At 37.9% G+C, this 13,967-nt stretch overlaps 1 protein-coding gene across 1 annotated transcript; it reads left to right on the forward strand.

The window, feature by feature from the left end:
- The first annotated feature begins 5,929 nt into the window (after positions 1-5,929).
- Positions 5,930-7,865, forward strand: snrpd2 (small nuclear ribonucleoprotein D2 polypeptide). Its single transcript, XM_059507097.1, has 3 exons — positions 5,930-6,076; positions 6,534-6,713; positions 7,414-7,865. Coding segments are annotated over exons 1-3 (357 nt in total). The 5' UTR covers positions 5,930-6,074; the 3' UTR covers positions 7,589-7,865.
- The last annotated feature ends 6,102 nt before the right edge of the window (positions 7,866-13,967 follow it).

Raw genomic sequence — 13,967 nt, forward strand, 5'->3', positions numbered from 1 at the left:
GGTAAAGGTATGGGAGAGATGACAGTCATTACATCTTCTACAAATGCACAAGTTTATGTTGAGATTTTGGACACTTTTCTTATTCCATCAATTGAAAGGATGTTTGTTGATGGTAGCATCATTTTTCAGGATGATAATGCATCATGCCATAGGGCAAAATCTGTGAAAACATTTCTACAGGAAAGACATATAATGTCAATGGCATGGCCTGCAAATAGTCCGGACCTCAATCCAATTGAAAATCTGTGGTGGAAATTAAAGAAAATGGTCCACAAGGCTCCAACCTGCAAAGCTGATCTGGCAACTGCAATAAGACAAAGCTGGAGACAGATTGATGAAGTATACTGTTTGTCATTAGTTAAATCCATGCCTCAGAGAATTCAAGCTGTTATAAAAGCCAGAGGTAGTGCAACAAAGTACTAGTAGTGTTTTTATTTGGTGATTCCATATAATTTTCCTCAGATTTGTGTGATTCCATATTTTTTTCCTCTGTTTGATCTGTAAAAACAGTTGTAATTGACTATAGTTATCTTTCTTTGTTGTTTTTTTTAAGTGTTTTATACAGCCAGAATATTGTTTTGTTGAGTGAAAATTGTTTTGTGGCATATATGTGCTTGGTTTTTGCTCTACACAATTAAACATTTGAATGAACATCTTCTGAGAGGGGTGATTCCATACTTTTTGCCAGGGGTTGTATTTGGAAGAATATTTGTAACCAAGCAGATCTCACAATCCATTAACTGCCATTGTAGGAAAAATGATTATGATCGTAACATGAGGGTGATAAAATTATGACTATTTTCATTTTTGGGTGAACTAACTGTTATCCCTTAAACACATTACAGTAGTTTGGCTCATTTCTTGTAACCTCCACCCTCAGCTCTTCCTGGAGCAAGCTTCAGGTGTTCTGCCATCGCTGCATCAGTCTCAGAGACTCTACCTCTTCACAGCAGCTGAGGGAAGAGAGTATATTTATTTTTAAAATAAATAAAATAAAAAATTTGAGATAAATGACATGCACTTATTTTCAAAATATCTTTATGGTCTACAGCAAAAAAAAACAAAAACAAAAAAAAACCTTGGAACAAGATGAATGAATCATGAATGAAACATTAGAAAAAGGCAATCAACATGCATTAGATTTTATTTTTATTGTATAAAAGATGTTGTGTTTTAATGTGTTGCCGTTGAGAAACACTCTTAACTGGGTGTGTAACTGTGAGAAAGTGAACAGGACATTTCTGATAAGACAGGAGGGCTGTGATGTCCCTCGAATAATTAATTAAAGCGTACCAATAGAAATTACATCAATATAAGTAACTTTTAGCTTACTAACGTTAGCGAATTTTAGCCATACTCAGTGAATTTCAGTTGACAACGTGGGCATCATTTCTCTCGGTTCCTTCGTGTCAAACAAGTAAAACTCAAGCACGTTAATTAAATAATACAAAATGTACTTACCCAACAGTAGATTTTATATAATATATATCGATACATCTCCCTCCTCGAGTGCTCTTCGAGTCCTCTCCTCATGGTTGCCTGCTGGATGTTCCAGAGATCTCGCGAGATAATCTATCCTATCGCGGGATTTTGTAATTTTCTTTTTTTTTTTGACTTTTTTTTTTTGACTTTTTTTTTTTATTTAACAAAATGCACAGGGGATACAGAATCAAGCACAAAATAAATAAAATAATACAGTAAACTCAGAGTAAAGCAAGGCAGTAGATAAGGGATAGTCTACCAAAAAAAATACAATTCACAAAAGATTCATAGACATTACAAATACAAAGGATGAAAAAAGGATTTTGTAATATCACGAAATATATTACTATGTTTTGTGTCTACATCTTGGCAGCACCGTTTTGGCAATTACATACAACTCAGACCGAAATGGTGAGCGGATATATATCTGTTTTACATGTATATGCATAGATTCCATAAAAATAATAACAACGAATACATAAAACAGGTTGAAATTATGACTAAATTGTAGCATGGCAATCACTTGACCACACTGGGCGGTTTGTGATTATAACTTATTTAAACAAGATATAGTAAATATATTTACTTTGTATAAAAAATTTTTTTTTCCCTGTTAGTCTTGCTTGGAGTCTTTTCACAACCGTGACGAGACGTGTAAAAGACGTCAGTGGACGTCTATTCACAACCTCTTAAAAACTACTTGGTGCACTTTAATTATTTCAGTATTAATCAAGGTGTAAGCACAGCTTTTGCATATTCCACAAGGAGTTCATAGAGGGTCACAATGGACGTGTAATGCACGTGTAAAAGATGTCAAATAGTGACGTCCTCTCACAACCGATTCACAACATGGGTAAATATTGAACTACACGCAGCTAAAAGTCAAAGTTACAATTATACATGCAACCCCACAGAACTATAGACATGTACAAACGTATCTGAATGCATTTTTAGGAAATGTTCTGTGTTACATATTTTCACCGATTTATGCCGTCCTACCGCGACTATTTTTGGCCGGGGACACGACGTCGCCGTCGGACCAATGTTTGCTGGGAAGCCACAAGAAGAACTGTCTTTAAAGTCAGGATTTTATCCAGTATAGTTTCAGAGGGCTCAAACGGATGCCCTGATAAACCTTGCAACACAATGGATAAATCCCATGAAGGAACTCGCACAGGGCGGAAAGGCTTCAGCCGTCGCGCACCCTGTATAAAACGAGAGACCAGCGGATGACGGCCCACTGAAGCACCATCTATATATACGTGGTTAGCTGAAATGGCTGCCACATAAACTTTCAGAGTGGCTGGCGTTACTCCATCAGAGAAACGGTCTTGAAGGAACTCCAGTACTGAAGCTACTGGGCAGTAAACCGGATCCATATTACGAATTCCACACCAGGTCGTAAACAGTTTCCATTTGAAAGCATATAAGCGTCTCGTAGAAGCTGCCCTAGAATTCATTATAGTCTCGGAGGTTTCAACAGAAAGACCGGGACATATTAACTCACTCCGCTCAGAGGCCATGCCCACAGCTTCCATAGATCTGGCCTTGGGTGCCAAATCATTCCCTGTGCTTGCGATAGTAAGTCCTGTCTGAGGGGAATCTCCCATGGAGAGCCCGCTAACAGACTGACCAGGTCCGCAAACCACGGCTGTGTGGGCCACCACGGAGACACCATCAGCAGCTGCTCCACTCTGTCCAGCCGTATCCTGGATAACACCGCTGGAATTAGATGAATCGGGGGAAAAGCATACAAGCTGGTTCTGGGCCAATTGTGAGCTAACGCATCCAAGCCTAGGGGCGATGGAGGGCATAGGGAGAACCACAGCGGGCAATGCGTAGTCATGCTCGACGAGAATAAGTCCACTCTTGCTTCTCCAAATATTTGCCATAAAAGGCTCACCGTTTGGGGGTGCAACCTCCATTCCCCCTGCTCCAGAGTCTGTCTGGATAGCAAATCCACTCCGAAGTTCAAACGTCCGGGGACATGAACCGCTCGGATCGACAGAAATCTGTTCTGAGACCAAAGAAGAATATTTCTCGCCAGCCTGCACAGGGGGCGAGAGCGTAATCCTCCTTGATGATTCAGATACGACACAACCGCTATGTTGTCTGACCTGAGTACTACATGACGGCCGATCAGCAGATTCGAGAAATACTGGAGAGGTAGAAAAACCACCAGTAATTCCAACCTGTTTATATGCCAACTGCGTTGTGCGCCGTCCATACTCCGTGAGCTGGGCGCCCTTGACAAACAGCTCCCCTACCAGTCAAAGACGCGTCCGTCGTGACAGTCTCTCGGGAAGCACAAATCCCCAGCCAAACTCCAGCTAGAAGGAATCCGGTTGACATCCATTGTCTTATTGACATAACACACCTCCGTGTCACCGAAATCGTCAGATGCAGAAGAGAACGGGGTGAAATTTTCCAGCTTGGCGTCCACCACTGAAAAGGGCGCATATGAAGTAAGCCCAGACGGATTACAGGGGATGCCGCTGCCATTAGACCTAAAAGTCTGAGGCACAAACTCACCGTCACTGTGCGACCCACTTTGAAGTGACGCACGCATGACGCGAGAGACTGAGTGCGCGGGAGAGATAGTCTTGCTGTCATCGCGCGAGAGTCCAAGTCTATTCCCAGAAGGTTATCCGCTGAGAGGGAATTAAAACACTCTTCTAGAAATTCGTGCATAAGCCCAGGCTGTTTAGATGATTCAGCACAAGATCCCGATGGGAGTGTGCCTGAGTCTGCGATTGTGCTAACACCAGCCAATCGTCCAGGTAATTCAATACACGAACGCCCTGGAGCCGCAATGGGGCCAGAACTGCGTCCATGCGTTTCGAAAATACTCGATGAGCCAAGGCTAAGCCGAAAGAAGAACACAGTATTGATACGCTTTGCCCTCTAAAGCGAATCTGAGGAACTTCCTGTGTCTCTTGATGATCTGAATATGAAAATATGCATCCTTCAGATCGATCGTGACAAACCAACTGTTTGGTTGAATCTGAGACAGAATAGACTTTACCGTTAACATCTTGATTTTGCTCATCTTGAGTGACACGTTTCATTGTGTCTAATCCTGAAGCGTATCCACGGCAGAATTAAATCCAACAAAATGAACATCAGGCCAAGCCGCTAGAGTGATTACGGCAGCTGTGTGAGCCGTCATAAACAGGCCGTCTTAGTCAGCCTCTTGTGCCGTCCCTCAAACTCTGAAGGCTGGATTGTGCAGAGTGTCTGAGGGGGCGCTCAAGTGATAGCTCGATCCAATGATGCTCGAGGTGCCTTTGCTGCGAGACAGTCAGTGTTAGAGCATTGGGACTGCAGTGAGAGGGTTGGATGTGCATTAGTGGTCCAAAAGCGCTTTCTAATGGAGGGCACAGTCCCTGACGAACAGGAAGGGAAGCGCATGTGTCAAAGTCGCTGCGTTTCATTGTGTATAATCCTGAAGCGTTTCCACGGCAGGATTTAATCCAACAAGATAAACATCGGGCCACGCTGCTAGCGAGAACGCGGCAGCCGCGTGAGCCGTCATAAACTGGCCGTCTTTGTCAGCCTCTAGTGCCGTCCCTCAAACTCTGAAGGCTGGATTGTGCAGAGTGTCTGAGGGGGCGCTCAAGTGATAGCTCAATCCAATGATGCTCGAGGTGCCTAGGGGGGTTGGGGGGGGGGGGTAGTTTATCCACCACACGGGTAACCACATTCAACAGCTCATTGAGGAAGGGGAGGCGTGTTTCTCCTGTCCGCTCGGAGGGAGAGAACCGCATGTGCTGGCCAGAGCCTACTCTGAGTCCGAAGCCGCGGTGGACAAACATAGTTTGTAAAAGCAAATCTGCTGATTAACACACTCGAGTGGGGGAGAGCGAGCAAAGTGGAAAAAACTCCAGCGCATCGCTGTATTCATAGTCCAAGACGCACACATCGCCCCAAACCACCACCTCGTGCGGCATCTCGGCGACCGCAGAAGCGTAACGGTGGGGGTTAGACGCGAGGCGACCTATAGAAAATACACTCCAGAGCGCAAAACTGTAGCCGCAGGCTATCACAGAGAGAACTTGTAGAGAGGCTGCTAAACGAACCTTTCATGAGTGCCTCCCCGTGATAAACCCATTATACGGCTCTTACCTTTCGTTAACTCATCGCGTCCGCGAAGAGGAGTTGAACACTGCTCGAAGAAAAAAACGCTGAGAACGCGAGATGGTTTCCTTAGGGCACAGATGATTCGCTTTCCTGAAGGAAATGAAATCTGAGTAAAATAGCGCGCGGCACCCAGGTATACGATGCGTATGCATGCGTAGGGCGGTGCCAATCGCTATTTAGCCAATAGGATTGGCGGGATGGTATAGGGCTTCAGACATTCGTCACACCGAGAGGTGTTCCCATACGGTGACGTCACCGCAGCATCGAAGTGACCTATGAAAGGGAACATGTTGATAAATTTACATCGCGGGTGAAAACCGGAACCGGAACTTACTGCTGAGTAAGGCGGCACAGATCCGGAAGTGACTTTATCGTCGAGGAAACGTGAAGCGCCTGTGTGTAGCTGCTCTCATTTCACTAAAGACAGTTGAAACGCCGAAACCTGCTAAAACATGTAAGTTAACTCTTCTGCACACCGTATCTCATTTTAAGTGTTTGAGCGATACTGCCGAGACATAAATAGTTACTTTGTAGTGTTGTGACCGCTGAAGAAGTCACTTAGCAGACTAATGCTAATGTTAGCAGCCACAATGCACCTTCTATTGTATTATTTACTAGGAGTCTCCTCTTTAAGTGAACAACGTTATACATACAATCTTTGTGTTTGCTTTGTAAGTGTTTTTGTTGTTATTTGTGCATTTTTTTCCAGAATCGTTATACTATTAATTTGCTGTTGTGTTTAACGTTAATGTTTATCGATATTTCATTAAACATGAAAGAAAGCTTTTAGATTTGTGGTATTTTAGGTATAAATTCTTCATAACTAGTACCTGTAACGTTAGATATTCGTCTCAGCTCTTCATTCAGACATTTTCCACTCTCGAAATTCATTCCTTTTTTCTCTTGATCAGGAGTTTGTTAAACAAGCCCAAATCTGAGATGACCCCAGAGGAGCTCCAGAAGCGAGAGGAGGAAGAGTTTAACACGGGTCCGCTCTCAGTGCTCACCCAGTCTGTGAAGAACAACACACAGGTTCTCATCAACTGCCGCAACAACAAGAAGCTGCTGGGCAGAGTCAAAGCATTCGACAGGTACCTGATGTCTTCGAGTTATGATACACGTTGTTGTAACTATACACTAGCTTTAGTTGCATGCACACTAGCTTTAGTTTCTGCCGATGTTAATACACTGTTCCTTTAACACACACAAAAGCTTGCAAAGATAGTGGATCTCATTCAATAATAATTGTGTGGATTATTTCAGATTTGTACATGCAGGAAAATGTAATCTCAATTCACAGCATGTATTTACAAGGATTTGTACTTTGCCTTATTCTAAAGTTAATGAATTGTGTGAGTGATCTAAATGAGTGAGTGCACTCCCAAGGTTATTAATTTGCATAAAACATCCCCAATTTATTGCTATGTAAGTGCTTTCCGTCACTTTTAGTAAACCTATGACATGCTCTCTTGCCTACAAAATGCACAGCAAGATTCTCAAGTGATGCCATCACATTCACATTTTTTAAATCTGATTATAATTGTACTTCACGCTGCAATTAATATAATATTATTAATAATATTAACATATAATTTATGATTTCTGTCACCTCCGAAAGGATTAAAATTCAGATTTATCACGGTCAGAAGGAAAAGACACATGCTTTTAATTCAGCTGTAGATAAACAGCTACTGAAAAATATATGGGGTCATATTTAGATAAAAGTGGTAAAAAAAATCATAGTTTTTATAATTTAGGTGCTCACTGTTTTTCTCTCCTCTGGATTTTCAGGCATTGTAACATGGTTCTAGAGAATGTCAAAGAAATGTGGACAGAGGTGCCCAAGAGTGGCAAGGGCAAGAAAAAGTCAAAGCCAGTGAACAAGGATCGATACATCTCAAAGATGTTCCTGAGAGGCGATTCAGTCATCGTGGTGCTGAGAAACCCACTCATCACTGGGAAATAAATCTTACATGTATCTGTTCAAGTACAGGACTCCTGGACACTCACACACCAGCTCCCCTGTGAGCTCAACTCTCATTGACCATCTTAAAGTGTTTGAGCAAATTAAGTGTTTTGCATTTGAGGAACAGTATATCTTTTTGATTCGAAATGTTTAGCATCATTATGAGAGATTGTCTAGTCAAAGGAAAGACACAAAGTCATTTGTCATTTGAACCTTTTTTTGTTTAAGTTGTATAAAAATGTGCTTTTTTTTCTAAATAAACTTTTGGATATTCAAACCTCTGAATCTATTGTATGATCTTTCAGCGTGTTCGTCAGACAAAAGTTTGATGTTTCTGTTTGTCCTCTTTCCTCCCCTCTCGTTGTCTGGTGCTCCTCTCCTCCTCTCTGTCCCCCTCCCTCCATCCGACTCTCATTTGGTAGAGTTCCCTTGGCAGCAGCTTGGGTGTCAGTGTAGATTTCAGCAGGCAGCACTCAATAAGTGACAAACTGCCGTTTAAAGCTCTCTGCATTATTGATGTGACCAGATGTGCTGACTGTCACTTCACACCTCTGCCCTCCACTGCGGGCTCCGCTGACCCCTCTGCTTTAAACCATCCCTTCTTGTTTAAACTGATTTCTCTAATGTTTTTGAAAATGACCGAAATGTTTGTTTTGAACAATAAGAATGAGCTTTCTGAAAGGGGTTTACCATGGAAAAAAGAAAATCTCTAAATGTAATTGTGTTTTAAAGTGTATAGACAAAAGGGTTATCTCGGGACTTGACCTGAGAGGACAGTCTCAGTCGGGTTACTTAAATATTCAGTGGAACAGTGAAAATCTAACACTGTATCAGTTTAGTGTTATCGCCTGGTGTCATATTTATTAAATTTGTTTATTCATTTATTTTAATGTGTTTTAATAAAAAACTGGATAAAACAAATATAATCTATAATATATATATTTAAATTTACACTGCTGTTCAAAGGCTTGATGTCGGTGTGTTTTATTTTAAATATTTCAACTTTTTTTGTAAGAAAATAATTATTTTATTCAGCAAAGATGCATTAAATTCAGCAAAAGGGACAGTAAAGAATTTCTATTTCAAATAAATGCTGTTCTTTAAGCCTTATATTCATCAAAAAAAGGAATTATTTTATATTAAATAAAAAATCAGGATATTAGAATTATTCCTGAAGGATCATGTGAAATTAAAAACTGAAGAAATTGCTGCTGAAAATTCAGCTTTAATAACAGGAATAAACTGAGTGAATATATATATATATATATATATATATATATATATATATATATACAGTACAGACCAAAAGTTTGGACACCTTCTCATTCAAAGAGTTTTCTTTATTTTCATGACTATGAAAATTGTAGAGTCACACTGAAGGCATCAAGGGCTATTTGACCAAGAAGGAGAGTGTTGGGGTGCTGCGCCAGATGACCTGGCCTCCACAGTCACCGGACCTGAACCCAATCGAGATGGTTTAGGGGTGAGCTGGACCGCAGACAGAAGGCAAAAGGGCCAACAAGTGCTAAGCATCTCTCGGGGAACTCCTTCAAGACTATTGGAAGACCATTTCAGGTGACTACCTCTTGAAGCTCATCAAGAGAATGCCAAGAGTGTGCAAAACAGTAATCAAAGCAAAAGGTGGCTACTTTGAAGAACCTAGAATATGACATTTTCAGTTGTTTCACATTTTTTTGTTATGTATATAATTCCATATATAATTCCATATGTGTTAATTCATAGTTTTGATGCTTTCAGTGTGAATCTACAATTTTCATAGTCATGAAAATAAAGAAAACTCTTTGACTGAGGTGTGTCCAAACTTTTGGTCTGTACTGTATTTAAAACACTTGTTATATAATTGTAATATTTCAAAATATTGTTTTTCTGATATTGTTAGTATTATTAAATTTAAGATCATAATTTCCACCACACCATGTGGACATGTACAATACCTCAAACTGTACATCTTTTTACTTTAAAGCGATTTGAATTTATGCCTGGCACACAATACATTTGTTTTTTAAAAAAAAAACATTTTAAAAAGGATTACTGTACCATTTACAGTGTTTTAGATAATCAGTTGATGAGATTTTCCCAGGCTCCTGAACTGAGTTGTGCTCTGCACCTTGAGGTACTTCTCCAGTTCCTCGTGTCCATCAGCGGAGGTTTCCCCGTGGGCCGGTGCACCTGGGTGCTGCGTGTGGGTTTGCCTGAAGCTCCAAATACTAGAGTCCTGACTTACAGGTGACGCTTCAGCCTGAGATCTTATCACCAACTGCTGTCACAATTCTGATTTATAGGCTGAAGTCTGCAGTGTTTTGGTCATGTTTGAGTTGTCCTTTTTTTTCAACAAAGAGTGATTTTGTGGGGAACTGTCTATTGGACCTTAGTTTGTTTATACAATATGATATGTACCGTCTAAATATTAAAAAACCCATCACTCAGCAGTAAATATTAATCCTTACTTGGCAGGCAAAACAATAAGTGTCTGTTATTAGTAATAATATTTTCTCCACTTTCTTGACAGCTACATGATTGTACACAGAAATAATCCCATAAAACAATGGTTAATGTAATATTCTGAACAACCCACATAACACACACCTAAAAAGTGAACTTTTAATGAGGTTTTGGGCATTTTGACTTGATCCGTTGTGATTTCTGGCTTATTTTATACAAATATGCAAACAAATGTTTAGAACTGACATAATTTATTTGTGCTATTTCTTTTTCAGTTACACTTAATCAAAACTGGGTTTTGGTGATATTTGTTGGATGTATACTCTCTTCAAGTTTAACAGGTGTAGAAAATCTCATGAACAGTGTGAAATGGGTATTTTTGTTGTTTTTGAAAAAGGGATAGTTGTAAAAATGTAAATAGTGTAAACAAGTAAACTGTACACATGGCAGGTAGAATGATTTCAATGTCAATGCATTTTCATTTACATCTAAAAATATCACAAATGTTGGTATAAAACCATATTATACTTTAACAAATATTAATAATATTACAAACACTGGTACTAAAAAGAAAAATATAGAAAATATAGAATGTGAGGTGGAATATCATTTTTTTAAGTAATATTTGCATGGTCCTACTGTATGTTAGATGCCTTTTTTCTAACTTTATTTGAAAAAAACATATCCTAAAATATATTCAGACATATTATTTCTGTTACTCCTCAATTCATCACTTGAAATTAAGCTTTTATTAAATATTACTTTTAGAAAAGTGCTCTATTTCCACGAAAAATGCCACAAAAAATGCATTTAATTTTGATAGCTCCATTTTAATTCATTCATTTCTAGGCTCTACATTTGTATAAAAACGGACCACAGAGTATTTACATTGAAAAATATTAGTTTTATATAATGTTGAAGGTAACACAAGAAGTCAGAATGTTATAATTTATTCTACAAGAATAAAACCTTAGAAATGTTGGCCACTAACACATATATATATATAAGATTATAATATTACACTAAAAATGGTGTGGAAACAATTTTCACTCAGAAATCAAATAATTAAAACCAATCAGTGAGTAACACATTGAAATTAACCTTGTTGTTTTTGTAAAACTTAAATAGCTTATCTTCCTGTAATACTCAAATAATCTTTTTATTGACAACTTCGAAAAACGCCCTCCCTCCACTGAATTATTATTATTATTATTTTCATTCATCCACTTAAAAAGATTTAAGGTAATGATTCACATCTATATTTTTTTAACTTGAGCCAATTGAAAAAGCCCTAAGGGCAAGTTATTTATTTTTCATTTACTCAAGTTTAAAAAGATCATTACCCTATTTTTTTTACGAATGGATGATTTTTTTTTCAGTGCCCATACAGAGCACTATTATTATTATTATTATTATTATTATTATTATTATTATAACTAATAGAAAGCCTATAGTTAGCCTACCTTTGTCAAATACAGACCTCTGATCACTGACGGATCTTGTCATATGCGTTTCTCCAAACCTTCATTTAGTTTCTCTAATGGAAATGTTTCAGAAAACACGTTGAAAAATTCACCTGACAAACCACGAAACAAACACCTAATGGAAATTATGGAAACATTTTCATGCCATTGTTAAAATTAATCACGTTTTTGAGTCAGGCAAGAGCATATTTCTTAAAATCCGCTTTATATAGATAATACTTGCAATTACAACACAATAAGCTATTAATTTAAAGTTTGAACGGCGCTTTATTTCAGGATTTATCCTGTTTTTCTGTTTTCCCAGAGAGTGTGAAATCTACTTGAATAAGTTTCTCGGGGTGACTGCTCTTGGCAGGAAAGCGCTATGTTTTATTCAGCAAGTTGAGGCGATAAGAGGGGAAGTGTGATTATGATAGCGATCGGTCACGCGTCGATACTCAGTCTCCCCTGCGCGCGCAACGCGATACTGTCGCCCGGCGCGCGAGGCTCTCTCACGTCAGCCATCGATCGCGCGCGCGGTAACTCGAGACGCCGCAGTTTGTTTCCAAGCAGCTCCGCAGCGCGAGATCAGGTGCGCACTGAGCAGGACAGTCATGATGCGCTTGAACTGTGCGCTCGCCCTTTGGCTTCCTCTGGATGTCTCTCAGTCTGTTTGAGCGCATTCCTATTGTAGCCTATTCAAATAAGTGTATATGTGTTTAGGGTTATTATAGTTAACTAAAACCATAAAATAATTGTTGTTACTTGAAATATGCTACAATAAACTTTAACTGAAATAAAATAAAATAATTTTCATTTAATTTATTTTCAAATAAATTAATTTCATTTTCATTTAGTACATTTTGATGTATACTAAAATAACTCGGACTAAAACTGAAATAAAAATGTATGAAATCCATATAGGCATGCATATATATATATATATATATATATATATATATATATATATATATATATATATATATATATATATATATATATATATATAAATGATCTCATCAACACTAAAAAACACTGCTTTGCGTATTTGGAAATATTTCTATAAAAGTGTACTCCGTTTTAAACATGATTAATTTAACACTATTATTTGCCTGGATGGGAAATAAACAATATAACCTACATAACATGATAAAAGTGGAGATTTAGCCATTGCTTAGAAGGCCTACGTGGTTTTAGGTGACAACCGATTTAAATTTTCTCAGCCATCTTTAGAAATTTCGATTTTCTCATACAGGATAAGATGTTTTAGGGCCCCATAAACTAGCTAACACCACAAAACGTCACAGAATTAATCACAACCATCGCTACTAACAAACAACATCACAAAAAAATAAAAGAAAAGAAAAAGAAAAAAAAATCACAAATTAAAATAGTATTTGCAAACATGTTCTGTTTAAAACATTGTTTTTAGAAAAAAAAAATCTTAAAATGGTCAGTTTTTCGATACTATAGCACCCAGAAAAAGAAAGAAAGAGAGAAAGAAAGAGGAAGAAAAAGGAAAAAGATAATAAATTTTTTTTTTCTGATCAGGGACATGGCCAGTTGCTCAAACAATTTTTTTTATTATTATTTAAAATGTATTTAAATGCGATAATATTAAGCAAACCAATCCTTAAAAATTTGGATATTTATGTTTAACATTTTATCCAGTATATACATTTTTGAGGGGGACAAATGTCATAATAAAACAAACAAACCTTATATAATACGTTAATACTAAGTTAAAAAAAAAGTATATATATATATATTAGAAGCTGAACCATGTTATTTAAATTGTGTTGAATCTAATGTGGGCTGAACTGAAGAAGCTCTTGTCTCGTTACAATAATAAGACTGTCACATTTTAATGTAACAACTGGTTTAAATGTTATTATTTTTTTTATTGTGTTTCTTCATATTTGTGCTTTTTAACAACTTCAGTTTCTTTATTTACATCTGTTTCAGTTTCCTTTCTTTTTTTATGTATATTTAATGTCTCACATTAGCTTCACTTTCAAAAACACTGCAGTGAATAGAGCAGAGAGACACCAAACATATAGGCTAACCAGAAAAAATTGGACATATAATATATATATAACAGATAAATTTTTTTACAAAGATATTTTCCTTCAACATTTAAATTTTCTGGGTCATTTTGTCACTTTGGTGGCATTTTTCCACGAGCCCAAGTTGATTTCTTGGCTCCGGTGATATCTCCTGGTAGAGACAATACTTACATCCCCATCTAGTGGTAAACATGATACATGACTTACTGTTAATGCACAACCAAAGATTGTCCACTAGGTGACGTAATATAACTATCATTTAAATTTGTCATGGATTTGAAAATTACTTTGTAAATATTTTTTGTAGGGAGAAGAATAAAACAGACTGATTTTCTGTTTGATCTACAAATGTCAAGACTACAGATTGCAGATTGCTCATATTTGTTA

Source organism: Carassius carassius, chromosome 23, assembly GCF_963082965.1.
Source record: "Carassius carassius chromosome 23, fCarCar2.1, whole genome shotgun sequence".
NCBI lineage: Eukaryota > Metazoa > Chordata > Actinopteri > Cypriniformes > Cyprinidae > Carassius > Carassius carassius.

Bases quoted from the DNA above. Each gene is read 5' to 3' on its own strand.
- snrpd2 (XM_059507097.1), top strand. The intron at 6,714-7,413 runs GTACCTGATGTC...CTGGATTTTCAG, and splicing joins AGAGTCAAAGCATTCGACAG to GCATTGTAACATGGTTCTAG.